Consider the following 27,221-nt stretch of genomic DNA (forward strand, 5'->3'; position numbering starts at 1 on the left):
AGATATACGCAAATAGAAAATTAACTCGGAAATTGGACACAAAAGGAATGAAGTATTAATATTCGAAATAATATAATGAAGAAGGGTGTAAGACAAGGCTGTAGCCTTTCGCCCCTACTCTTCAATCTGTACATCGAAGAAGCAATGATGAAAATAAAAGAAAGGTTCAGGAGTGGAATTAAAATACAAGGTGAAAGGATATCAATGATACGATTCGCTGATGACATTGCTATCCTGAGTGAAAGTGAAGAAGAATTAAATGATCTGCTGAACGGAATGGACAGTCTAATGAGTACACAGTATGGTTTGAGAGTAAATCGGAGAAAGACGAAGGTAATGAGAAGTAGTAGAAATGAGAACAGCGAGAAACTTAACATCAGGATTGATGGTCACGAAGTCAATGAAGATAAGGAATTCTGCTACCTAGGCAGTAAAATAACCAATGACGGACGGAGCAAGGAGGACATCAAAAGCAGACTCGCTATGGCAAAAAAGGCATTTCCGGCCAAGAGAAGTCTACTAATATCAAATACCGGCCTTAATTTGAGGAAGAAATTTCTGAGGATGTCCGTCAGGAGTACAGCATTGTATAGTAGTGAAACATGGACTGTGAGAAAACCGGAACAGAAGAGAATCGAAGCATTTGAGATGTGGTGCTATAGACGAATATTGAAAATTAGGTGGACTGATAAGGTAAGGAATGAGGAGGTTCTACGCAGAATCGGAGAGGAAAGGAATATGTGGAAAACACTGATAAGGAGAAGGGACAGGATGATAGGACATCTGCTAAGACATGAGGGAATGACTTCCATGGTACTGGAGGGAGTTGTAGAGGGCAAAAACTGTAGAGGAAGACAGAGATTGGAATACGTCAAGCAAATAATTGAGGACGTAGGTTGAAAGTGCTACTCTGAGGTGAAGAGGTTAGCACAGGAAAGGAATTTGTGGCGGGCCGCATCAAACCAGTCAGTAGACTGATGACCGAAAAAGAAAACATTCGAAATAAAATTAGCTCATGAAATAGTTAGTTTCTAAATAAGAAAGAGCCCTCAACTTAACTTTATACCTAGCCCACAACTGTTTCTGTTAATAAAAAAAAAAAAAAAAAAGAACAGCTCAGAATTTCAGATGTATTAAAATTCGGGCATTACATTCTTTAGGTAAGGAAGTGAAAGTAGAGTATTGTTATAAGATGAGAACATATGTGGATACTTAACGCCATAGACACATGCTAATGCAATACTGAAATAACAATAAATGGCAGTTGTAATGGGAAACATTAATGAGCTTCCGGAATTTTGTATATTAAATGTTGAATTATACATTGAAAACCGTTATTAACCGCAATACATCTGTTTTTCAGTATCATTCGATGTTCTTCAAATTAAGTCGCATGCAATGGAAATTATAAGTCTCAATTCTTTATCTTCTCCTTCAGAGTCATCTTTTATAGTTATATTATGAAGTGGTAATTCCTTAAACTTGCATTTCGTCGTTATTACAACGCTGTAGTCTGGCTGTAGCCTTAGTTACATCATCTTTTTGAAACTTGTAATATTTTGTCTTCAGTTGCCATTAATTCCACAACTTTCATAACATGGATATTTATCTCCATTTAATACCAGCATAAGTAGAAAGCTACATATAGAGTTTAGACAAAGATAATCTCATGTCAATTTTCAATACCTTTTTTTCTTATTTAAAAATTAACTGCTTCTTGAGCAAACCTCAGTGGAAATTATATCAATTTATTCTTTTGTAACTATTTTCAGAGCTTTTTTTCCGTTTATGTATGTCAAATCCTCATGCTTTCAAAATATTTTCTACAAATGTATTACCAACAGCAACAAAATATCTTTTAGTAGATTTTGTTGCTAGTTTTTGCAAATGTAAACTTATTATGTCTTTTTGTTCTTCTGAAATATTATTATATATATTTATTTTTTAAAGCTCTTTGTCCATTGTTCTTTTATGTCCACAGTACAGTTTTTACATATACTTGAGAATCTCGCCTTTGATTCTGGATGGTGGTAAAAATAGTCTGAAACCTTCTCATTTCCACACCAAGTGCACGTTTCATTTGTCATTTACTACGAGAAAAAATTTGTTAGGGCAAACTGGGGATTATAAATTTATTTGAATTCTGTAAAAATTTTATAAAATGGAATATCTCATTCTGTTAGTAGTTCGTTTTTAAGGGTAGAATATTTGCCGTATACTAGAGTATGTGTTTTAATGAATATTTTCTAATAGCATCATTTTTGAGTTATCTACATTTTATAATATTTTATTTGGTTATTCCTTTTATTTCTGAAATAGTATACTGTTTTAAAAAGTTTGTAGCCGATGAGAATCGAAAAACGCAGACTAATATCGGGCAGAAAAATTTATGGAATCTGGTTATAGCCAACACCAATGATGATACTAACGATAATGCTGACGTGTTATTTTAAGCACGAGGTTCACATAGCGGGAACGCAGCAACAATTTGTTTTCTGGCTATGTTTGTTTAATAGGCAGGAGGGTGACTCAGAATTTGCGATACTGAAGCTGATGCGGGGCACAGAAAACTATCGATTGGTGGTGCGGATAAGCGCGAGTGTACGAAGCAGCTAGGAATTCTAAACAGGTCTTCCCAGTGCCAAAAGAATTCACAAAGAACGCTTGTGCCCTAAATCTGGAGAAAGAAAAGAAAATCCCCAACATATTAGGTTTTAATACAAGACGAAACCTAAAATGACTATCGTTTGTCTTAAAAAGAGGAATACCGCGGCTAACATCAAGATAATACTAATAAACCTTCAGCAAATTCGAAATGCTACGAACAAACTATAACGTGCAGCAATAGCAAACTTACACAATGGAACAAACGGAATAATGTTGAATTAGTTTTCTGAGAAGTATACTGTGGTGTTAGAACTGACAAAAAAATGCTTACGATTCCATGTTATAGTGAGTAACTTAAAAAGTGATTTGAGAAACATTGATAAAATTTTGTTTGCCGACGAAAGAGCTGGTGTTTTAATTCCCATAGATTGTAACATGAGGCCAAGTACGTAACAGAGATGTGTAGTATACTTGAACTAAATGTTATTCGTTTTGGGTGACGCAAGTGCCACGAAAAAATTCGATAGACCCAGAGGGAAAAATAATATTGACCTCACAATAGGTATTGCTCGTTTGCTACGTGTTGCACATCAATGGGAACGTAGCGAAGAATAAAGTTTTTCGTATAATAAAATCATTCGCTTGAGTAGCCTGTAGAAAGCATGTGGTTTAGTGTCTTTCGCGTGTTCAAAAATGAAGGTGGACGAGACTTTAACGCTCCACTGTCGGCATGGACGTTAGGGATGGAGCGCAGAAATCGGTCGGAATCATTCCAAAGAAAGCAGCCTGGCATTTACCACATAGGATTTAAGGAACCACTAGAAATCAGATCTGAATGGGTGGAAGGTATGCGAGTCTAGTCACTTACTACAGCAACGTTATGCTCTGTCGACTGTCGGTTCCTCAAAAATATGTCCCATCCATCTTGCTTAAATATCTCCCGATATAATGGAAGAAACCCAGAATAAAATGAACATTAAAGTCAGGGAAAGAGAGCAACAAGCATTGCATCAAATGTCGCCCAATGAGCTTCCTGCATACAGAGGAAAAAGTTATGAAAAAAATTCCAGTAACCGTAGTCATGCAGTTTGATTTCACGAAAGGCCTACTTAACACCAACCAGTAAGGCGTTATACAGCGGAAAAACACTGTAGAAGCTCCAATAGGGGTCAATAGGGGTTAATGGTTAGCTTCGACGTACGAATTCAATGTGTTACCGACGCCGCTTAGTGGACAAGAGATCTCCGATACAGAAATTGCAATTCCTTAAGAAATATAATTTAGTTAAAATATTCTTTAATGAGTGATAAAGATTTCACAGAATATTAAAACGCTTTACTTCGGTTACACAATACAAACACAAACGATCACCTTAGGAAGCGAGACATGAATTTGCGGCAGAGAATGTTTCTAATATAGAAATAGTAGCAAATCGAAGGATGGACCAACGCCAATAAAATTAGTTTGAAAGTACAGAAATCGATAGTCGTATCACAAAGAAAGAAAGCAAAGTGGACGAAATAAGGTCAGTATCTTGTTGAACAATAGGGAGTTGAAACCAGTTGCTCGACTACAAGGATTTGGTGTAATGTTGGCAGTAAGTTCGCGTTCTGTACCCACATACAGAATCATGTGGAAGAATAAGTAAAGTTAATTCGAATATTAACATAATCAGACCGACTTGAATACGATCTTCTCAGAACCGTTCACGAAGAAGCGACCTATCCTGACGAACGCAACTCTAATATGGATCAACTCTTTAACAGCAAACTTTAGTAAGTATAACACAACTACTAAGATTAGCAAAGCCTACAGAACATTGAAAAAGGGCCATACACAAAAAAGTATTACAAACAAAGAAATGGAAAATGTATAAATGAAATTAAAAATGAAACTACTAAATAAAAATTGGAAATTGCTGCAAATTGTAGGATCTGATCACAGGCAGTAGGGGCGAATTTATTAACAAAAGTAATACCAAGAAATATGCACAGATAGGAGGAAAACTGTTGAACATTTTCAGAAATCGGAATTTTGACCTGTACTACAGTATATCCACAACGAAGGTCAAAACTAAGAATATCTAAACATTAATTTATGTAGTGGTGCTTGGTAATTAAATAAAAACGTCAACTCTGAATGATGTTGTGGCATCCCACGCCAGATCATGGGAAAGCAACATAGGACGAAATTAACATTGCTTAGATAAAAGAGCAGGATACTACTGAGCGTCGGATGTCCATAAGGTAAGGAAGTCTCATCTTGTCCAAGGAACCATGCGGATAATTTGAGATTACTCTCGTTTTGAACTGCATTTATTTTCCAAATTCCACATTTTACTGAGACTTTGCAGATAGGAAAAGTACTTCACTGCCTCAAGTAGCTCTGCAGAGCAGTATAGCATGAGTGAGAAGCTGATTCTCGCGGAGGTAGTCCTGGTGAATGGACCATATGTTGCGGCAGTGAGTTATCGGCATGAGCAGACGTACGCGAGCCTTGAGAACGAATCTTGCTTGGCGTTCGGTGCGTATAGGAACCACAGGCGTTCTGTCTCGAAACTCAGAATTTTCTTAATCAACTATTGCTTGAAAAGTCCACTTTTGGCATAGCAAGAACTATGCTGACCTTACGGTTCATCAGAGCTTCAACACAACAATATTACTACGCAGTAAATCAATTAAATCAATAGAGAAACGAATTTTGTTAAGCTGCCGACAATATAGGAACTATTACGAAGTTTTACGATGTTGTTGTTGTGGTCTTCAGTCCTGAGACTGGTTTGATGCAGCTCTCCATGCTATTCCATCCTGTGAAAGCTTCTTCATCTCCCAGTACCTACTGCAACCTACATCCTTCTGAATCTGCTTAGTGTATTCATCTCTTGGTCTCCCTCTACGATTTTTACCCTCCACGCTGCCCTCCAATACTAAATTGGTGATCCCTTGATGCCTCAGAACATGTCCTACCAACCGATCCCTTCTTCTAGTCAAGTTGTGCCACAAACTTCTCCCTAATCCTATTCAATACTTCCTCATTAGTTATGTGATCTACCCATATAATCTTCAGTATTCTTCTGTAGCGCCACATTTCGAATGCTTCTATTCTCTTCTTGTCCAAACTATTTATCGTCCATATTTCACTTCCATACATGGCTACACTCCATACAAATACTTTCCGAAACGAGTGCCTGACAAATCGATATTCGATGTTAACAAATTTCTCTTCTTGAGAAACGCTTTCCTTGCCATTGCCAGTCTATATTTTATATCCTCTCTACTCCGACCATCATCAGTTATTTTGCTCCCCAAACAGCAAAACTCCTTTACTACTTTAAGTCTCATTTCATAATGTAATTCCCTCAGCATCACCCGACTTAATTCGACTACATTCCATTACCCTCGTTTTGCTTTTGTTGATTTTCATCTTATATCCTCCTTTCAAGACACTATCCATTCCGTTCAACTGCTCTTCCAAGTCCTTTGCTGTCTCTGACAGAATTACAATATCATCGGCGAACCGCAAAGTTTTTATTTCTTCTCCATGGATTTTAATACCTACTCCGAATTTTTCTTTTGGTTCCTTCACTACTTGCTCAATATACAGATTGAATAACATCGGGGAGAGGCTACAACCCTGTCTCACTCCCTTCTCAACCACTACTTCCCTTTCATGTCCATCGACTCTGATAACTGCCATTTGGATGTATGCAACAGATTTCGACCTTGTAACAATCTCACAAGTCCGTGATAGAACGGACTGCGAGATTTCCTTCTGTGATAGTCGATTTTACTTATTCTCGAATTTTATTAACTTTTTGAGATGAATGGCTTCAGATTATTTAATTGTAACCGTTATATGGTGTTTGCTAATAATTGCATCGCACTAGCATCATGGGACTTACTTCGAGTCCACTTAAAATCACGGATAGCCTGTTTGCCCATTATGAAGAATCTAATGCGCTAAAAGTACTGCTTAGAGGGACAACCTCAGTGAGAGAGTCACAGAAGACAGCTAGGAGGGAAACGTGCACGTCGATTCATTAATATACTCCAGGAAAGGATTAGCTTAAATACTGCAGTAGCGGTTGAGAAGGTATCACCAGTTATTCCAGTTATTACTGTACGTTGCCCACACTACGTTCTACGACTTGTTGCTAAACAAAAACTTTTACGAAGGTTTGGTACCGCGAAGGGATCTTGCAATTTGCGAATCAAAATGTCTCCCAAGTCTCCAAGATTTTAAAACGCTATTTCGTACTCTATCCACTTGAACAGCCTTGGAAAATCTCCGACATGACAAGAATTGCTTGCACCTTTGTTGAAAGGTTTGCAAAGCATACCGCTAACGTAAGACGACGGTGCGCCTCGCTGTTCTTCAGTATGAAAAGTGATTACTCTTGGACGCAGTGTACATTACGAAGCCGCATACATCGACAGCGAAGAGAAATGCTTGGTGAAAATCGATACTTTCTGATCGGAATCACTCACGACTGACGAGAGAGCGTACAACCTAACACAACTAACGCATATGTAAACCTCCAGTTCAACAACAGTTCCACTAGAATTCAAGGTGCGTTGCTTGGAGTCCATTCCACAACTTTTCGTCGCTAGTAACGATACTTTAAAAAGGCGAAAATGATGACAACACCGTGAAACTGGACAGATGATGATCCATTTCGTCAAACATAACCGTATTTTTTAACGACAGGACTGGTTCGGGTACGACGGTCTCTTACTCCTGCTGTGCATTCCCAGCTATTAATCATTGGGATCCAGTCTGATGATATGACACACCATTCCATGGAAAATTCGTGGCATTATTTTTATTCTTCCAAGACGAATTACGGCCAAACGTTATGTGAGTACTTCAGGTGACCAAGTGAATCTTGTGGTAATGATCAAGCTATTTCATATCAAGACTGCAATTTATCAATTCACGCTGCTATCGCCGCGCAAGCATTGTGTGACAAAAATGCTGCGTTACTAATGATCTCTGACCGTCCATTCTTCCGGATTTAGCATCATTTGATACCCGAGTAGATATTACATAACTAAGTGCCATTTTCATTTCAGACCCATCGTTACTCATAGAAGGAATACTACATTTAATGAGGAAATGCATAAATTTAAACACAGGTATTCCACACAGAATCATAACAGTGAGAAAGCTAGGACTAGATTAATGATGTTACTTCGAGTGTTTTAATTATTTTGATAACCATGAACTGCACAAAAATCACTTCATATATATTTTAGAGACTCAGAAACTGAAATATGACTCAAGGGAATGTACATGATTTAATTATTTCACAGATAATTATGAATTATCTTCATTTTTCTATTTATCTTGTCAAGTACTGAGAAAAATATCTACTGGAGTTTAGCCAAAAAATTTAAAAATATTCTCATGTGACTTGTAGCTTCGAGTTTATGTAACGGTTTTATTCTTTTTTTTCCTTTGCAGATGATTTCACTCATGATTGGCATAGTTTTCTACGGTCAAAGTCTTAATGAAGAAAGTGTGATGAACATAAACGGTGCCATTATCATTTTCATCACAAACATGACTTTCCAGAACATCTTCGCCGTTATTACTGTAAGTATTTTGTGACTAAATGTTGTATATCGATGTATCTGTATTGCACATTCTCGAAGGTTGTGAACGCTTTTATCCTGAGCGTGGTGTATGTGACGTTATTTCATCGATGAAATGCCAATTCAAATTTGCAAGGAGTTCGGCAGAATAAACTCACTAATCAGTATGACGTTGCACCCCTTCTTGCCTGTATGCGCACACTGATTGGGTTTGGAAGAGTAAAATAAAGCCGTTGTCTCATTCCCGAGGTAAGCTGGTCCACAACCGTTGTACGTGTCCTTGATTCCACGTGTACCAGCATTAGGACGGATTTGAATCCGAGCTGGTCCCATGCATGTTCTATCGGGGACGGATCTAGTGATGTAGCCGGCCTACGAGGTATTTCATCATGAAGCAGACAATTTATAGAGACACGTGTCGTGTGTGTACGAGTATTGTCGTGTTGAAACATGGCAGCACGATACCGTCGCATGGGGGGAGGGGGGGGGGGGGGGTGTAGAACATGAGGACGCAGGTTCTCCGTGAGGTACTGTTCCGCGGTTAGAGTGCCCTCAATCATTACAAGCCGTGACTCGAAATTGTACGCGGTGGTCCCCTGCACCATGACACCAGGGCCAGCACCACTGGGCCTCTCGACCATACTCGCCAACGACTGCTATCCGTTGTCTCGCAGAGCCGCGATTTAGCACTGAAGAAAATGCGAAGTCATTCCTCTGCAGTCCATGTTTTTCGGTCACATCACCACCAATTATTGTCCAATTTCCTCGTTAAATCGTAAACATCCCGAGCTGGTTGTAGGGACCTGTCCATCTGAAAGAGATACGGCGACCTTGCTGACCAAGGTAGGGTTCTGCAAGCACGAAGACAAACGGCAGAAACAATGGCCGTGCGCGGGCGGGAATTACCTTGCTGAAACGTACTCTTGTCTTAAAGGCCAACAAAATGGGGCGTAGAACATATTCGACATACCGCAGTGCTATAACGGTGGATGAACACCAAAGGGTCCTGCTTCGAAGTGAAAAGACTCCACAGATCATCACTGCTGGATGCCGGGCTTCATGGTGGGTGACAGTCAGACCGGTATTCCACGACTGTTTGGGGCGTCTCCAGAAACGTCCTCGCTGTAGAGTCTCATTGGCTATGGTAGAGCTGTCTTCAGTGATGAGGCCCGCCTCGAACTGGGCCCAGCAGGCTCGGAATTTGGACGATCTAAGGCGCCAATTGGGCCGAATTTGGCTTGACAGCCTTCAAGAGGACATCCAACAACTCTGTTAATCAGTGCCAAGCTGAGTAACTGCATTCAGTTGGGCCAGAGGTGGACCAAAGCGTTATTGACTTCTCAGTTAACGAAGCTCTTTCTCTCTCTTGGATAAACCATCCATTTTTCTGAAACTGTAATCATTTGTTTGGCTGTAGATGTACATTACCTGTACCCTTTCGGATAATTTCATCGTGGCGCATCGCTGGTTTCTTTCTTTTTTGTCTTAGAGTGCAGTATATATTTGCTCCTTCAATACGCCCCTGAATTATAAATTATGTGAACTGAATAATGGAGTACAGTGATTGACACGTCCAATAATTTTAAGTGTAAGTGAAAGTGTGGACGTTTTTCTCAAATCTTGGAGATGAACACTTTATAGCCAAAGAAGCTAATCGTAAATAATGCTTTATTCGTTTCTAATATTTTTGGTTCTGTTTTGTCAGCAAAAAAAGCTGGCAGTTGGTTTGTGAAATGATTTGTCTGAAAGTCGGAAATAAAATGGGTTAGAGAATCATTCTAAGCGCCTTTGGATGACGCTGAAACCACTTACAGCAAATGAGCGGCCGGTTGCATATTTAAAGTTCAGTGTTTAACTCTCTTAGAATATTAAAGTATACTAGAGAATAGTTGTTTTGTGGAGTATGTAGACCGTACACTGTTGCCGTGACATACTAGTACTCTATGCCTGACGGTTTGAAAATACTTCAACAACTTTTCAGTCCCGTAAATTTTGCAATAGATAATCCTTAAAATATCAGGAATGAGAATTTGCATTCCCTACTGGCAACTCATTTGCTGTAGATAATTTAGAGGATCATTCAAAGGCGAGTTAAATGTCTTTCTAATGTATTTGTTTGTTAATTTTAGACCAATCATTTCACGGTACGATTCACCGTCCTTTTGTCATTTTTTTAAAAAAAATCAAATTTCTTTTAGAAAGTATACGTTCAAAATATTGGAAGGTTGCCATTTTGACAATTATTTACCACACTAATGCATTTTTATGCTCAGCATTGGAGAGATGACCTTCTTGACACTTCATTTACGTAGACAACAGCACCTGCTATGAAATATTTCATTTTCACCTCAAATCACTAATTTTTTCTTGGTTATCTTGCTTACCTGCTTACTAGCAACCGTAGATCTCACTCTGCTCAATTTGTGCGTCTCTTACTGCTCAATTGACTACGAAAACTCAGACAAAAATCCATAAAGCCATTTTCCTTCAAATAACAAAGTTCTTCTTAATCAACCTAATTACTTTCAAGTACCGGTATATAGAAATATTTTTTGCTGCAATAGATGTCACATTGGTCACAATACTCTCTTTTTACGTTTCCGCCTCTTCGTTTGGAGGTGAAAATTCGTATCAGATATTTAGCTTAAATAATTATTTAATTTTTGCTTAGTTACCATATTACTTTTATACCCCTAAACTTTTCTTTTGCAAAACAAAATCTCACGCCTGTCGGTTTGATACTACATTTGTCCATTTCCTTTTCTTCATTTGGCTACGAAAATAAAACCGGCCGCAGTGGCCGAGCGGTTCTAGGCTCTTCAGTCTGGAACCGCGCGACCGCTACGGTCGCAGGTTCGAATCCTGCCTGAGGCATGGATGTTTGTGATGTCCTTAGGTTAGTTAGGTTTAAGTAGTTCTAAGTTCTAGGGGATTAATGACCTCAGATGTTAAGTCCCATAGTGATCAGAGCAATTTGAACCAATTTTTTACTAAAATAAAAGCCGATACCCATAGCTAAGTTCTTCCCCAAATCATAAATTAAGTTTTTGTCCATTAACCGATTACTTTCAAGCATTTAAACTTTTTTTCGAAAAACTAGATCTCACACTGATCAGTTCGATCATTCGTCCCAATACCATTCTTCATTTGGCTATGAAAATTCGAACAAAAACAGATTGAGTTATTTGTAAGGATACATGCTATCGTTACATTCAAGCAATTGACCAATGACGTCTGTGTCGTTCGTGAGCTACCAGGTGATAAAACACTAAAAAGTTCAATGTTTTTCTTGAGAATGAAGTTGTAACTGCGAAACGTGTCTGATTAGGAAAACAGAACACTGGCACTTGAAGGCAGTCTGTTACTAGCAACAATAGCCCTAACCGATAACCTGCAGTCACGGGCATCCGCCGGCAAAAGTTTTGTTAACATGACGCCTCGGCTGCTGAGACGAACTCACGGCAGGTGTCTGTCACAGGTGTTCTGCTCGGAGATGCCGGTGTTCCTACACGAGCACCGCGCCGGCATGTACCGCGTGGACGTCTACTTCCTGGCCAAGACGCTGGCCGAGCTGCCCATCTTCTCGGCCATCCCGTGCCTCTTCACAGTCGTCTCCTACTACCTGGTGGGCCTCAACCCGGCGCCGGAGCGCTTCTTCTGCTGCGTGCTCATCGCCATCCTCGTCACCAATGTAGCAACCTCCTTCGGTGAGACACTTACCCAGTCATATTACGTGCCCTAGCTTCCACTACCGTGGTACATCAAAATTTTAGAGAAACATGTTGTGAATGTATAACAATATGAATGGTTAGTTCTATTTATTTTACAAAGAAACGTGGTCTTAAAAAGTTATTTAAGGACATAGACATAAGCCAATGGGAATGGTTGACATGAGAAGCATTATTATAGTCTTGTGCCCATTGATAATGGAATCCATAAGGCTTTTGGTCACCGCCTTTTCCACACTCAATAAATAAGTGTAACACGTGGGTTTCCAGCCTACACCAGTTATCAACAAAATAAAAAATTATCAAGGACAAAATCTGTACTGACTTCGTTTTGCGTTCACTAAACACTAATTAGACCAGAAATTGAAAGTATGTAATACAGAATCTGGGGCATTAAACATTATCTCCCAATTGTAGAAAGCAGGTACCCCCCCCACCCCAAAATATGCCATCTAGAAAACATTCATCAAAATACGGAGTACAAAATCTACTAGCAGGATGAATTTTTCCAAAGTACCTAATGTATATAGAAATTCGGTGGATTTAAAATTTCACCATTTCGTTTCTCCTAATAAATACACTAAGCAGATTCAGAAGGATGTAGGTTGCAGTAGGTACTGGGAGATGAAGAAGCTTGCACAGGATAGAGTAGCATGGAGAGCTGCATCAAACCAGTCTCAGGACTGAAGACCACAACAACAACAACAATAAATGTATTTCTACAATATCAACAGATGAACATTCACACATAAGTAAAACCTCTAGCAGATATCTAAAACAGAGAAATAGATATACGCAAATAGAAATTTATCTCGAAAATCGGTCACAAAAGGACTACAGTGTTAATATTGGAACTAAAATTAGGTCTCAACTTTAAATGTAGCTCTCAACTAATTCTGTCATTAAATGGAAAGAAACAACCCACCTCAAAATTTCAGTTATATTAGAATTGTGGCAGTAGAGTCTTTAGGTAATGAAACGAAGGTAGAATATTGTTATAAGATGAGAACATATGTGGGTATTTAAAGCTATAGACATATGCTAATGCAATACTGAAATAACACTAAATGGCAGTTGTAATGTGAAGAACTAATAAGTATCCTGAATTTTCTATATTAATTGTTGAATTATACGTTGAAAACCGTTATTAACTGGAGTACATCCATTTCTCTCTTTTATTCGATGTTCTTGAAACTCATTGTATAAAATGGAAATTATAAGTCTCAATCCTTTTTGTTCTCCTTCAAAGTCGTCTTTTATACTTGTATTGTGAATTGGTAATTCTTTAAATTTGTATTTTATCTTTATTCCAACGCTTTAGTGTGACTGTAGTCTCAGTTACATAATCTTTTTGCAACTTGTGGTAATATTTTGTCTTCAGTTGCCATTAATTCCACAATTTTCATAACATCAGAATCTTAATCATGGTTATTTATCTCCATTTAATACCAGCATAAGTTGAAAGCTAAATATGAAGTTTAGACAAAGATAATCTCATGTCAATTTTCAACTTTTTTATTTAAAAATTAACTGTTTCATGAGCAAAACTCAGTGGGAATGTTATCAATTTATTATTTTGTAATTGTTTTCTGAGCTTATTTTCCTTTTATGTATGTCAATATCATCATGTTTTTCAAGATTTTTCTATAAATGTATTACCCACCACAACAAAATACCTTTTACAATATTTTGTTGCTAATTTTTGCAAATGTAATCTTACTACGTTTTTGTGTTCTTCTGAAATATTATTCTACTTGTACATTTTAATGCTTTTTGTCCATTGTTCATTTACGTCGACACTACAGCTTTTGCGTATACCTGAGTGTCTCGCTTTTGATTCTGGATAGTGGTGAAAACAGTCTGAAACCTTCTCATTTCCACAACAAGTGCATGTTTCAATTGTCATTTGCTACGAGAAAAAATTTATGAGAGCAAACCGAGGATTGTAAATTTATTGAATTCTGTAAAAATTATATAAAATGCGATATTTCATTCGGCTAGTAAGTTTGTTTATTTATGGGAGGAATATTTCCCATATTTGTAGATCGTGTGTTTTAAGGGGGGTAAGACGTCAAACGGGGTGACTTGGAGCAGGAAAGGCGCCAGAAGACATTTTAATTTCCATTGTCTTTACTTTTACAAATGCATTGATAAAACTTTGCCAGCATGACCAGGAAGGATTCAGGATTCACGGTCATAGCAGTGGAAGTTCAAAAACATGTGAAATTTCATCATTTTTTCACTTGCTATTGGCTGCATTTGTTGCTATAGGTACACTTTTCTTCATAAGTAAGAGAGATTCTTCGATGAATTTGGCAGAGAATACAAACCATACTTACAGGTTTATGAAACTAGAATTTACGTAATTTACGAAAAAATTAACAAGCTGTTACATTTCAAACCTCATGTTTAGAAAAAACTCAACTTTTATAGTTAATTATCTCAATTTTTACGACAGCTTTTAATGTATTTCGAAAATTCTAGAGTTTCATACACATGTAAGTATGGTTCGCATGCTGTGCAAAATTCATCGAAGAATCTCTCTTACTTAGGAAGAAAAGTGTACCTATAGGAACAAATTCTAGTACCTTCCGCCGCGGAAGTCGAACACACGGCAGAACTAGTGGACGTGGTCAGCCCATAGAGGGCTCCGCCTCCGCGGCGGCTATTCCGCGCAGCGAGGGCGCCACCGCTAAGCCACGTGCAGGCAGACAGCGGCCAATAGCCACACCCTCCGGTTTCGTATATAGGGACCCGCTCTGCCCTAGTCCACACATCAGAGGGTTGGATCCCCTCAGTCGACGACGTCAGGTTGCAACGCCTGGGCTACTCTCAGGTTGTAATCTCCGTCCTCGACGGTTGTGTCTGTCTGTCTGTCTGTCTGTCTGCCTGCCTGCCTGCCTGCCTGCCTGCCCGCCGCTTCCTGCTGTAGCTGTTCGTCCGTCCGTCCGTCTGTCTGTCTGTCTGTCCGCCTGCCTGCTCGCTGTCCGCCGCCGCCGCTGCTGTCCGTCCGTCTGTTCGTCGCCGACCATCGCAGCCGCTGCCGCCTGCTGTCTGTCCGTCTGTCCGTCGCCGTTCGTCTGCAATGAGTACTCCCACCTCCACTGTCATCTACACCTCCCCCTCTCCCACAATCACTTCCTGGAGTGCCGCCCCTGGCCTCCCTCCTTACACCTCCCCTTCCCCCACTCACCCATCCCGCTATCTCCTCCCCTGCTGTATACCCGCACCTCTACACACTTCCTCCAGCCTCCACAACCTCAACAGCTCCCACTACTACCCCCGCCCTCACGTACGCCTCTGTTGCCGCCTCTGCTGCCGCCCCTCAGGTGGTCGGTTTCCCCTCTCTCACCCACCCCGTCGCTTCGTCATCTGCATCTCCCGCACGCATCACGTCGCGCCGAGCCACCATCGCCACCACTGATCCAGCTGCTTCTCCCGGCGCCCCCACTACGCCACAGGGATCTGCCACCCTCCACCTCCCTCTCCTCCCCGTCCCTCTCCCCTCCTCCCAGCTTCCAAACCCCAAAAGCGCGTCATTACCGACTCTGCTCCTGCCACTTCCCACAAAAAGTCAACACCACCTCCCCCTCCCCCTGCCATCTCCATGGACACCACCCCTCCTCCTGCCACCCATACCTCAGCCCCCACTCTCCATACCTTTGTTCTGTTAACTCCTGATCCTAAGTTCCTCGATGCTCGTACCCTCACCGTGGAAATACGAAAGTACTTACCTGGTGCTCCCATCTCCCAACCCATTCCCCACAGGGACTCAGTCCTTATCGTCGCCCCGTCCCCATCTCTTCACACAGACCTCCTGCAAAAACTCCCACGAGCTATGTTTGGCCCCCACGCCTCTCTGACACCCTTCCTTTCCACTTCCACTCCTCGTCAGCCCCAGCTTCCCCATCGCCCCCCCCACCTACACCGCTGTGATCACCGAGCTCAGCCCGGTGATCACAGAGGATAAAGTTTTGGCAGAACTGAACTCCCACCCGGACTTGGAAATCCACTCTGCCTGCCATATCCACAATGCCTCTGGTCCCATCTACCTCATGCGGGTATTCTCTGAGTCCACACCATCCATTGACCATGTCCTCACCCAGGGTGCCCTGATATACCACCGTCGCCACCCTGTTGAATCCTCCAAATCCCTCCCCAATCCTACCGTTGCCAGTGGTGCCTGATGTACAATGACCACCTGACTCCCAACTGCAAAACCCCCCCCACCTGTCCCCATTGGAAGACCTCCCACTTTCTTAAGAACTGCCTCAACCTCGCTGCTCCTCCTTCCTGTAATACCTGCAATGGCCCCCATCCCACCTACTCCCATAAGTGTAAAGCTAAACCTCCTCCAGCCCCCCCTGAGCTTAGAGTCCCAGTTCATCCCGTCGATCCCCCTGTCCATCCCAACAATTCCCTCCGTCCACCTCCCACGGCCGAGGACATCATCCGGTTCCTTACCGTTGTACTGCAAAACATTCACCCTTTTCAGCGCCCCCACAGTTTCCAACAAATCTCCCTTGCCACTCGCTCCGTTTTCCACCTGAACACCTTAGCCACTTACTCTCAAAACCAAACCCACTTCACCTTCACCCGCCTCGACACCCTAGTTTAAGTCTCTTCCCTTCCCTCTCTTCCCCCCTCCTTCCCGCCATGGCGCGGCACGAGTATCGCATCCTCTTCCAGAACATTCGCTCCTTCTGTTCCTCATGCACACCCTCTCCCACCACAAGGTCAGCACCTTCCTCTTGAACGAAACCTTTCTCCAGCCCCACCATTCTATCTGCACCTCTCCCTATATCCTCCACCGCACTGATGCTCCTTGTCCTCGTGAGCAGGGGGGAGTCGTGATTGGCTGCCTTAAGCATATCCCCATCCAGCCACAACCTCTCCTCAATGACCCCACTGAACACCTTCTCCTTAGCGTCTTTTTCCCCTCCCTCACCATTACCCGTGCCACCATCTATGTCCACTCCACCGCACCTTCTGCACCTATGTGATTGCCGCCGACCTCAACATCCATAGCCGCACTCCTGCTGCCCTTTGGCGGTGGCATCAGTTCCTCTCCACGATCCAAGGTGATCTTGTTCCCCTTCCCCAGCACACCCGACCCGAAAGTGACACCACCCCCGATGTTGTCATTGCCTCTGCCAACCTTCTTGGGCGTATCGCTGTCGCCGTCCTTGACCCTACAGGTAGCGATCACCTTCCTGTCCTCATCAAAACGTCTGCTCACCGCCCCCCTCCGGCTCCGCCCCCTGAACCCCCTCCAAAGGTCGTCCATGACTATCACTGTGCCAACTGGGATGCCTACCGGGACTCCATCTCCACCCAGGTCGAAAGCCACCCTCTTTCCTATCGCCATCCTGATGACATCATCCACGCCTCGTCCTTCCTTTGGAAGGTAATTACTACCGCCGTGGAGGCCCATGTTCCTACTAAAACCATCCACCCACACCGTCCCACTCTCCCTCCGTGGGCTGTCCTCCGTGAATCGCTCCTTCCTGCGCACTCGTGACAGGGATATGCTCCAACGCCACTGGCAAATACAGTGACACGTACGGAACCTTATTACAGCAACGAAACGTCGAGACTGGCGCCAGACCTGCACACGACTCAACGCCACCCTCCCTATCAATTCCTCCAAGTACTGGTCCGCCTTCCATCGCCTTACTGGTTCCCTTTCCACTCCCCACTACCCCCTTCTCCATAACGATCGCCCCCTTCCTGACAACCTCAGTAAGGCTAACCACTTCGCTTCCCACCTTTCCGAGGTCTTCTCCATCCCCCATGATCCCCACTTTGATTATTCTATTTTCCCCACCATCATGGAACGTGCTGATACCTCGGTCGCTCCACTTGCTCCTAGTCTCCAGTACTTGGGGCAGTAGCCCCCCCCCTCTGATATAAACACTCCCATCACAGCACAAGACATTAAACTTATCCTCTGGCCCAAACGCAACACAGCCCCTGGTCACGACTGTGTCACCTACCGCCACCTTCGAGAAAGTCCCTATTCCTTCCTGTCCTCGCCCATCTCTATAATGTCATCCTCTCTACTGGTTTCTACCCTGACCTGTGGAAGACCTCCTGCGTCCTCTTATTCCTCAAACCCAAATAACCCCCTTCTGCCACCTCTTCCTATCGTCCCATCTGCCTCACCTCCTTCAGTAAGGTCTTTGAATCCATCCTCTCCCACCTTATCCATCAGCACCTCGCTCAACACCACCTCCTCCACCTTACGCAGTGTGGCTTCCGACCCTCCTTCTCTGCTGAAGACCAACTCCTCAACCTCATTCACCTTCTGTCCCTCCAGCTCAACTCCCATCGCTCCGCCATTTTTGTTTCCCTTGACCTCCAAAATGCCTATGACCGTGTATGGCATCCCGGTCTCCTCTTTAAACTCCAAACCTACTCCCTGCCTATCAATTTTGTCCGTCTGGTCACTTCCTTCCTCTCACACCGTCCTTCCTATGTCACCCTCCACAACACCAACTCCCGTATCTTTTATCCCACGGCTGGCGTCCCCCAGGGTTCTGTCCTCTCCCCTCTCCTATATCTCTTGTATACGGCTGATATGCCCAAGCCACCCCCACCAGTCCACCTTCTCCAGTATGCTGATGACACCACCTTCCTGGCTCTCTATCCTACCCTTCAAAGGTCTCAATGTACCCTCCAAATCCACCTTAACCAGTTCACCACTTGGTGTAACCAGTGGTTCCTCCATCTCAACCCCTCCAAAATCCGGGCAATTATCATAGGCCGCACCACTCGCTCCTTTTGCCTCCATGATTTCTACCTCATCCTTTATGGTCGTACCATCCAGCTCACCCCCACCCTGAAATACCTTGGCCTCACCCTCGACCGACACCTCAACTGGTCCCCTCATCTCCAGACCATCCAGCAGAAAGCCCATTCCTGCCTCCGCCTTCTGAAACTCCTGTATGGCCGGAGATGGGGATTGCATCCTTCTACCATCCTCCACACCTACAAATCCCTCATCCGTCCTATCCTCTGTTATGCCAGCGTTGCCTGGATCTCCGCCCCCACCCGCTTTTACAAGGCCCTCCAAATCCTTGAACGCCATGCACTCCGCCTTGCCTTCCGTATCTGCTTCCTTCTCCCACACGGCTCCTGTATGAACTGATCCCCTTCCCCCACCTCCTCTGGTTCCTCCAACATTTCCGCATCCTTTACATCTCCTGCAGGCTTGATCCCCCCACCGTCTGGTTTCCTCCTTCCTCTCCACCCCCTGCCTGTTGCCGCGCCTCTATCGCTGTATCCCTCCCTCTCTCCACCTCCACACCCTCCATCTCCTTGATCAGGGCAATTTCCAACGCCTCCCCCTCCCGGATGACGAACTTCGCCGTGACATCTACCCTTCCTTCCAACTATAACCTGGCCTTGTCCCCCCCCCCCCTCCCCAGGGCCCCCTTTTTCCTCTTCCCTCCTTCTCCCAGAGCGGATTTTCCTCCTTCCCCCCCCCCCCCCCCATCACCTGAGACCCTGCATCCTATACTTGCCTCTTTCCTTCCCACATCCCTCCCTACCTGGCCCTCTTCAGCATGCCCCCTGCTCATCTCCCCCATCTCTTCCCCTCCCTCCCTTCTTCCGGTCTCCCTCATCTCCTAGCGCCTGGCAGATCCTCCGTTTTGATCATTGTCAGTGTGCCACATCAGTGTTGTGTTCAGTGCTGTTTCTCCTGTGCGTCAAGAGGTGTGATTTTAATTGTGTACTGGCTTGAGGTTCGCTGTCAGTGTTTGTTATGTGCTACGCCATCCATCGATACCTTTTATGCTCCAGTCATAATGTGCCTTGTGTTCTTTTAACTGTCGCAGTGTGTGGCTTTTGTGTGTGCTACTTTTAAACAGTTTTTTATCTCCATTTTACAGTCACCCCGTTTTTTTTGTCTATTGCCTTCCATGATGTTCCCCCTTTTTTATATCTATGTTCACCATATTCTCTCCTTTGTTATTTTTAAATGTCTTCTATTGTTTGTCCTATGTCTTTCGGCTGAAGAGCAGCACATATGCTGCTGCCAGCCCGCCCTGATGGATGGGGAATTGAAATACGATAAAGGAAAAAAAAACCTAGTCCAGCCAGTCTGGTACTCGCTCTGGATTGCGTCTCGGCGGTACTGCGGTCTGGTCGTTGCTCGTTGTTGACATTTGCCTGGCTCTGGTTCCGATGGGATTTACTGTTGGTGTTTGGTGTTGTGGTTTCCACAAGCCTCCGTTGTTTAGCCGCCCGAAGTGGCCGTGCGGTTAAAGGCGCTGCAGTCTGGAACCGCAAGACCGCTACGGTCGCAGGTTCGAATCCTGCCTCGGGCATGGATGTTTGTGATGCCCTTAGGTTAGTTGGGTTTAACTACTTCTAATTTCTAGGGGACTAATGACCTCAGCAGTTGAGTCCCATAGTGCTCAGAGCCATTTGAACCATTTTTGAACCTCCGTTGTTTATCTCTTCCTTGTTGTGTCGGATCATAGTCGGTCGTGGTCGGTTGTTGTCGGTTGTCGTTGGTCTGTCGTCCGACTCGTCCCGTGTTTACCCGGTGGTGCGTGCTCCACCGCCGGCGGCTTCCCCGCCTGGCGGCTCCGATCCGCAGCCCAAGGCGTTCCCGCTGTTGGTTGTGGTTACTACACAAATGCAGCCAATAGTAAGTGAAATAATGATGAAATTTCACATGTAAAAAAAAAGTATTTTGTTAGGTTTTTGAACTTCCACTGCTGTGAGTGTGACTCCTGAATCCTTCCTGGTCATACTGACAAAATTTTTTGAATTTGTTTGTAAAAGTGTAGACAGTGGAAATTAAAATGTCCTGTGGTGCCTCTCCTGCTCCAGGTCGGCCCGTTTGACGTCCTACCCTCCTTAATGAATATTTTCTAGTAGCATCGTTTTTGACCTACCTACATTTCATAATGTTTTGTTTGGTTATTCCTTCTATTTCTGAAATTTTAAACTGTTTTAAAAAGTTTGTTAGCTAAGTGTGGGAACTGTCTTTTTTTTTTTCTTTCTTTCTGCGGAGCGTTTTTTAGTTTTCTTAGCGAATAAATATTTACGGAATGAAGACCATAATTTGTATAAAATATGTTGGTCATGTTTTGTATTGGGTAATACTATGGACGCCATCATCAGTAAAAACAAAACTGTAATTTCACATGACGGAATGTGGTATGTGAGAGCTCTTAATCGTGTAGGTAAATTAGAGAATTTAAGAAGGGAAAAGAACAGGTTGAAGTTAGGTAGTAGGAATTGGTGAAGTGTGCTAGCAGAAAGAATGGGACTTTCAGTCACTTTAGTACAGGGTTAACAACATAAAAATAGAGGTAATGCAGGAGTCGGCCTTGTGGCTAGGGCCTCCCGTCGGGTAGACCGTTCGCCTGGTGCAAGTATTTGAGAGTTGACGCCACTTCGGCGACTTGTGTGTCGATGGGGATGAAATGATGATGAAAAGGACAACACCCAGTCCCTGAGCGGAGAAGATCTCCGACCCAGCCGGGAATCGAACCCGGGCCGTTAGGTATGACATTCCGTCGCGCTGACCACTCAGCTGCCAGGGGCGGACGGGAGAGGGCCTAATAATGAATAGGAAAATAGAAATGCATGTAAGTTTTTATGAACAGCAGGGTGAACATTTGACCACAGTGAAGATAGACACGAAGTGCACACACACCATGCTAGTGCAATTTTATGTGCAGGTGATGAAGAGATTGGATGAATGGATGATAAAATGAATTAGATAGTTTAGAGAGACGACCATCTAGCTGCAGTGGGTAACTGGAATTGGACAGAAGGAAAACGAAGATAAAGAAAGTAGTAGGAAAGCACGAACTCGTGAAAGGGAATAGAAGAGGAAGCCGTCTGGTAGAATTTTGCGTAATTTAATAATCAATAAGACTTGGTTTAAGAATCATGATAGAAGATTGTATGGTATACTTGGAAGAGACCTGTGAAAATTTTTGTGTTGACTACATGGCAAAGAGAGATTTAGAAACTAGATTTTAAACTGAAACATATTTATAGGAGTAGATGTGGACTATAACTATTTATTGTTGTATGAACTTCACTTTGAAAGTGAAGAAACCGTAAAAACTTAGGAACCTAAGGAAATAGGTTAAACTGAACCAGGGCCATAGGTTGTTGAGAGTTTCAGAGGGACATTGCGCAACGTTGTTGTGAAACAGAGGAGTGGAATGCAGTAGAAGACCAATGTGTAGCTTTAAGAGATGAAATAGTGAAGGCAGCACAGTACCATATAGGTGAAATACCAAGGCCCAGAAGAAATAGTTGGATATCGCAGGAGATCTTCAATTTAACTGAAGACAGGAGAAAGTATAAATATACACCAATTGAAACAGGCGATAGGGAAAAAATGAGTTGGACACAAAATGCAAAATGGCTAAAAAGGAATGGCTAGAGGACAAATGAAAACAGTATAAACACGCATGAATAGCAAAGAGATAGATGCTGCATATAGGAAAATTTAAGAGACTTTGGAGAAAAGAGAAGCAGCTGCATCAGTATCGGGAGTCCAGAGTGCAATCCAGTTCTCAGCAAAGAAGGGAAAACTGAAAGGTGGAAGGAATACAGGAAGTTCTCTTAAGAGAAAAATATTATAGAAAGAGGAAATAGTTGAAGATGATTGGAAGACAGTATATTGCGAGAAGAATTTGGCAGAGCACTGAAATAGGTTTGTCGAAACAAGGCTCCTGGAGTGGACGACAGTCTCTCATAATTACGGTGATCCTTGAGAGAGCTATTCATGACAAAAATATTCCACCTCATGTGCAAAATATATGAGATAGATGAAATACCCACAGAGTTCAAGAGGAATTTAATTATTCAACCTCCAAAGAAGACTGATGCAGACAAGTATGAATAGTATCGGACTATGCATTTAATAGTTTACGATTTCAAAATATCGACACGAATTGTATACAGGAGAATGGAAAAACTGATAGAAGCCAACGTGGAGAACAGTTTGATTCCTGCAGAAATGTAGGAACACACAAGGCAATACTGACCCTATCCGCTATCTTAGCGTAGTCGGCCCTGTTGGTCTAGCGGTAAAGTGCTTGCATGAAAATCGAGAGGTCGCGGGATCGAAACCTGGTTGAACATCGAAAATTTAAGTCTGCCTTTAATCCAACCTTCACCTGCCACCGACGAGAGAAGTTGCCACAACTACATGTGGATCGGATTCCACTTTAAAATGTATGTTCCCTTGCCTTGGTTCAGTAACTTATGTAACGCAAACGCCAAAGTGGCGACCAATTGAAGGACTTCCAACAGGCCGTTGAGCTACATGCAATTATATGAAGAAAGAAAAACCTGCATATGTAGATTTAGAGAACGGTTTCGACGGTGTTGTCTGAACTACACCCTTTTAAATTTTGAAAGAATTCGTGCAGAAACCGAATTGCAGTTGTAAGAAATGAAGGATATGAAGGGGAAGTAGTAACTGAGTGAGAAGGGGATGAGATCGGTTTGTAGTCAATCTCTGATATTATTCAATCTGTACGATGAACAAGCAGTAAAGAAAATAAAGAAAAAATTTGTAAAGCGAATTCTGTCAGAGACGGCAACTGACTTAGAACCTAAGTTGAATGGAAAGCATAGTTTCTTGAAGAGAGATTCTAAGGCGAACACAAACAAAAGTAAGCAAGAGAATGTGGTTAGAAAATAAGACACTGAGGGTAGTTGGTGAGTTTTGCTATTTTGGCTACGAATTAACTGATGATGGTCGGAGTAGAGAGGATATAAATGTAGAATGGCTATAGTAAGAGAAGCATTTCTGAAACAGAGAAACTTGTTAACATGAAATATAAATTTAATTGCTACGGAGTCTTTGCTAAAGGTATTTGTTCGAACTGTAGCTTTGTACTAAAGCGAAACGTGTACTAGAAACAGATCAGATAAAAAGAGAGAGAAGTAGCTTTTGAAATGTGGCTCTACAGACGAAACATGAGGATAAGTTGAGTGTAGGTAGTAAGGCAAACTGGGGATAAAAGAAATTGGTGGAACAATATAAGAGAACGGTACTTACTGAGGAATAAAGAAATTGTCTAACTGGTAATGGTGGGAAGAGAGGGGAAAGATGGTGGGTTAACAATCGTAAAAGGAAACCGAAGCACGAGTATGATAACTAGATAGATAAGGAAGTAGCTTGCAGTGCTTATTCAGTGATGAAAAGGCTCGCACAAGAGAAGACTAGCGTGGGGAGCTGCATCTAAACCACTCTTCGGCCTGAAGACAAGAACATCAACAACATTGCTATGTGACGACAAATGCACTTTTGCTTGTCAATTGAGACTAAGAATTTTTGTCCTTGTCCATATTTTATAATTTTTATATTAGAAATTGGTTTGAGGTGAAAAGTAAATCTTAATCCCCATATTATACCTACTCAATTATGCAGCTATTGCTTAGTGTTAAATGTGAGGAAAGTGGAGGAGATAGTATAGTTACGTTGCGGGCTGATATGTCATCTTGAAACTGTGCAGTGTATGGAATTCACCCTGCTTCTGGGGGCCAAAGTGGAACAGTGGCAATACACAGGATCGGTATACCGGAGAACTGCTGACGAGCCATCGAGATTTAGGATTACGGGTTTTCCCTAAATCGTTGAAGGTGTAAATCGTAACGGTTCCTTTAAAAGAGCATGACCGATTTCTTTCCCCATCCATCCTCATTCCGAGCCAGTGCTCTGCTTCAAATGATCTTGTCGTCGACAGTACGTTAAACCCAAACCTTCCTTCCTTCCTTCCTGCAGCCTGCGAAACACTGCTGTCTGTTGGGTTGCCGAATTCTGCGATTGTAGGCGTAATTTTCGCTCTACGTTGTCAGCGATGTACGGATTCAGCTGTTTACACAAGTGGTAACCACTACGTCACTATAGAACTGCGAGTGAAGCTCTTGTGTCGAAACGGGTGAAGTGAGAAAGTGCTTATTTGAATTTCTGTAACAGTTAAGATTCATGAGCGTGGGTGATAAAAGTACGAGGATCGTACTGTAAGAAACGCAGCACCATTTTTCTCTCGGCCAGTTTCGGTTGAAAAAATTCGAAATTCGACGTAAAACATTTTGAAATATTCCCGCTTGAGCTCCTCTAGTTTCATGAAGTTCCGATGCGTGACGCCGCTGTACGTAGCTTTCAAAACGGTGTCTGTAACGGCGGTGTGTCCCAAACAGAGGGCTGTCATTGGGATTCTTTTTGGCGGAAAACAAGAGCATTGCAGATGTGCAGAGGCGCTTGCGGAGATTTCTAAGGAGATTTGACAGTGAACCAGAGGACGGTGAGTCGATGGGAGAGGCGCCTCTCATCACCGCAACAAGGTCGCGCGGACCTGTCCGATCTCCCGCACACAGCTCTGACCCCTGTAATATTGGAACGTGCGGACACCCTCCTTCGTGGTGATCGGCGCAAAGCTATCCGCAAAAGCGCGGTGAGTAGTTGGGTGATGATGATGATGTTGTTTGGTTTGTTGGGCGCTCAACTGCGCAGTCTTCAGCGCCCGTCCGCAATCCGAATGTGTACACAGTCCAGTCCAACCATTTCCATGAAGTATTTGGGTGATATGCCCACGATAATTGTACGCGAATTGCCGACAAGTTTCATCAATAGAGAGGTAGCGATGGCCTCGGAAATTACTCGTATAACGAAATACGAACTAGCGTCCGCCGCAAAACTGAACATCAGCAAATAAGGAAAACTGAACATCGGTCGCAAAACTACAAGGGCCATTTAGAGAAGTAAACTGCATGCAATGTCTGGGCATCGACTTCGGAAGAAATATTTTTTCTTGTGATTGGTTTGTTGTAGCCCGACACGAACTCGTCTACTGTGCTAACCTTTTCATCTCAGAGTTCCACTTGCAACTTTCGTCCTTAATTATTTGCTGGATGTATTCCAATCTCTGTCTTCCTCTACAGTTTTTGCCCTCTACAGCTCCCTCTAGTACCATGGACGTCGTTCCTTGACGTCTTGACAGATGTCCTATCATCCCGTCACTTCTCCTTATCAGTATTTTCTACATATCCCTTTCCTTTCCGTTTTTGCCACAACCTCCTCATTCCTTATCAGTACACCTAATTTTCAACATCCGTCTGTAACACCTGATCTCAAATGCTTCGATTCTCTTCTTTTCCGGGTTCCCACAGTCCATGTTTCACTAACATACACTGCTGTGCTCCAAAGGTACATGATTATATATCTCTTCCTCAAATGATGGGCAATGTTTGATTCTAGAAGACTTCCCTTGGCCAGAAACGCACTTGTTGCCAGTGCTAGTCTCCTTTTCACGTCCTCCTTGCTCCGCCCTTCATGTGTTCGCTGCTTAGGTAGCAGAATTTCTTAACTTCCTCGTGGTCACCAACTATGATAACTTTCTCGCTGTTCTCATTTCTTCAGTTTGGAACCGCGCGACCGCTACGGTCGCAGGTTCGAATCCTGCCTCGGGCATGGATGTGTGTGATGTCCTTAGGTTAGTTAGGTTTAAGTAGATCTAACTTATAGGGAACTGATGACCTCAAATGTTAAGTCCCATACTGCTCAGAGCCATTTGAACCATTTTTTTGTTCTCATTTCCGCTACTTCTCATTAGTTTCATCTTTTTCGTTTTACAGTCTGTACTGTGTAGTCGTTAAACGGTTCATTTCATTCAGCAGGCCATGTAATTCTTCTCCACGTTCTCTGGAGATAGCAGTCTATCAACAGATCTTATCATGGATATGCTTTCAACATGAATTTTAATCCAGCTATTGAAGCTTTCTTTCATCTCACTCGTCACTTCTTCGTTGTACAGATTTAACAGTAGGGGCGAAAGACTAAACCCTTGCCTTACACCCTTTTTAATCCGAGCACTTCGTTCTTGGTTTTCGACTTTTCTTGTTCCCTCTTGTTTCTTGTACGTAGTATATATTAAGCGTCTTTCCCTAAGCTGACCCCTACTTTTCTCAGAATTTCAAAAAAACTTGCACCATTCTACATTGTCGAACGCTTTTTCCAGGTGGACAAATCCTGTAAACGTCTCTTGATGTTTTTCATCCTCGCTTTCATTATCAGTCGCATCAGAAGGGCCTCTGTGGTGTATTTGACTTTCCTAAGCCAGACTGATCGTGATGTAACAGGTCCTTAGGTTTCTTTCCCATTATTCTGTAAATTATTCTCATCAGCAACATTGATGTATGAGCTGTTAAGATGATAGTGCGACAATTCTCGCATTTGTCGGCTCTTGCAATCATGGGCTTTTCCCGAAAGTCTGATGGTATATCGCCAGTTTCATAAATT

The 27,221-nt window shown here is 42.9% G+C and overlaps 1 protein-coding gene across 2 annotated transcripts in view; it reads left to right on the top strand.

Annotated features, from left to right (window-relative positions):
* The window catches only part of LOC124804802 (protein white-like), a 269,943-nt gene that overhangs the window by 190,659 nt on the left and 52,063 nt on the right, over positions 1 to 27,221 (top strand). For both annotated transcript variants that reach the window (XM_047265138.1, XM_047265139.1), the window contains exons 9-10: positions 8,071 to 8,202; positions 11,680 to 11,908. In XM_047265138.1, the coding sequence (XP_047121094.1) occupies positions 8,071 to 8,202; positions 11,680 to 11,908 (361 nt within the window). The remainder of the gene's footprint in view (positions 1 to 8,070; positions 8,203 to 11,679; positions 11,909 to 27,221) is intronic.

This window comes from Schistocerca piceifrons, chromosome 7 (assembly GCF_021461385.2).
Source record: "Schistocerca piceifrons isolate TAMUIC-IGC-003096 chromosome 7, iqSchPice1.1, whole genome shotgun sequence".
Classification (NCBI taxonomy): Eukaryota; Metazoa; Arthropoda; class Insecta; order Orthoptera; family Acrididae; genus Schistocerca; species Schistocerca piceifrons.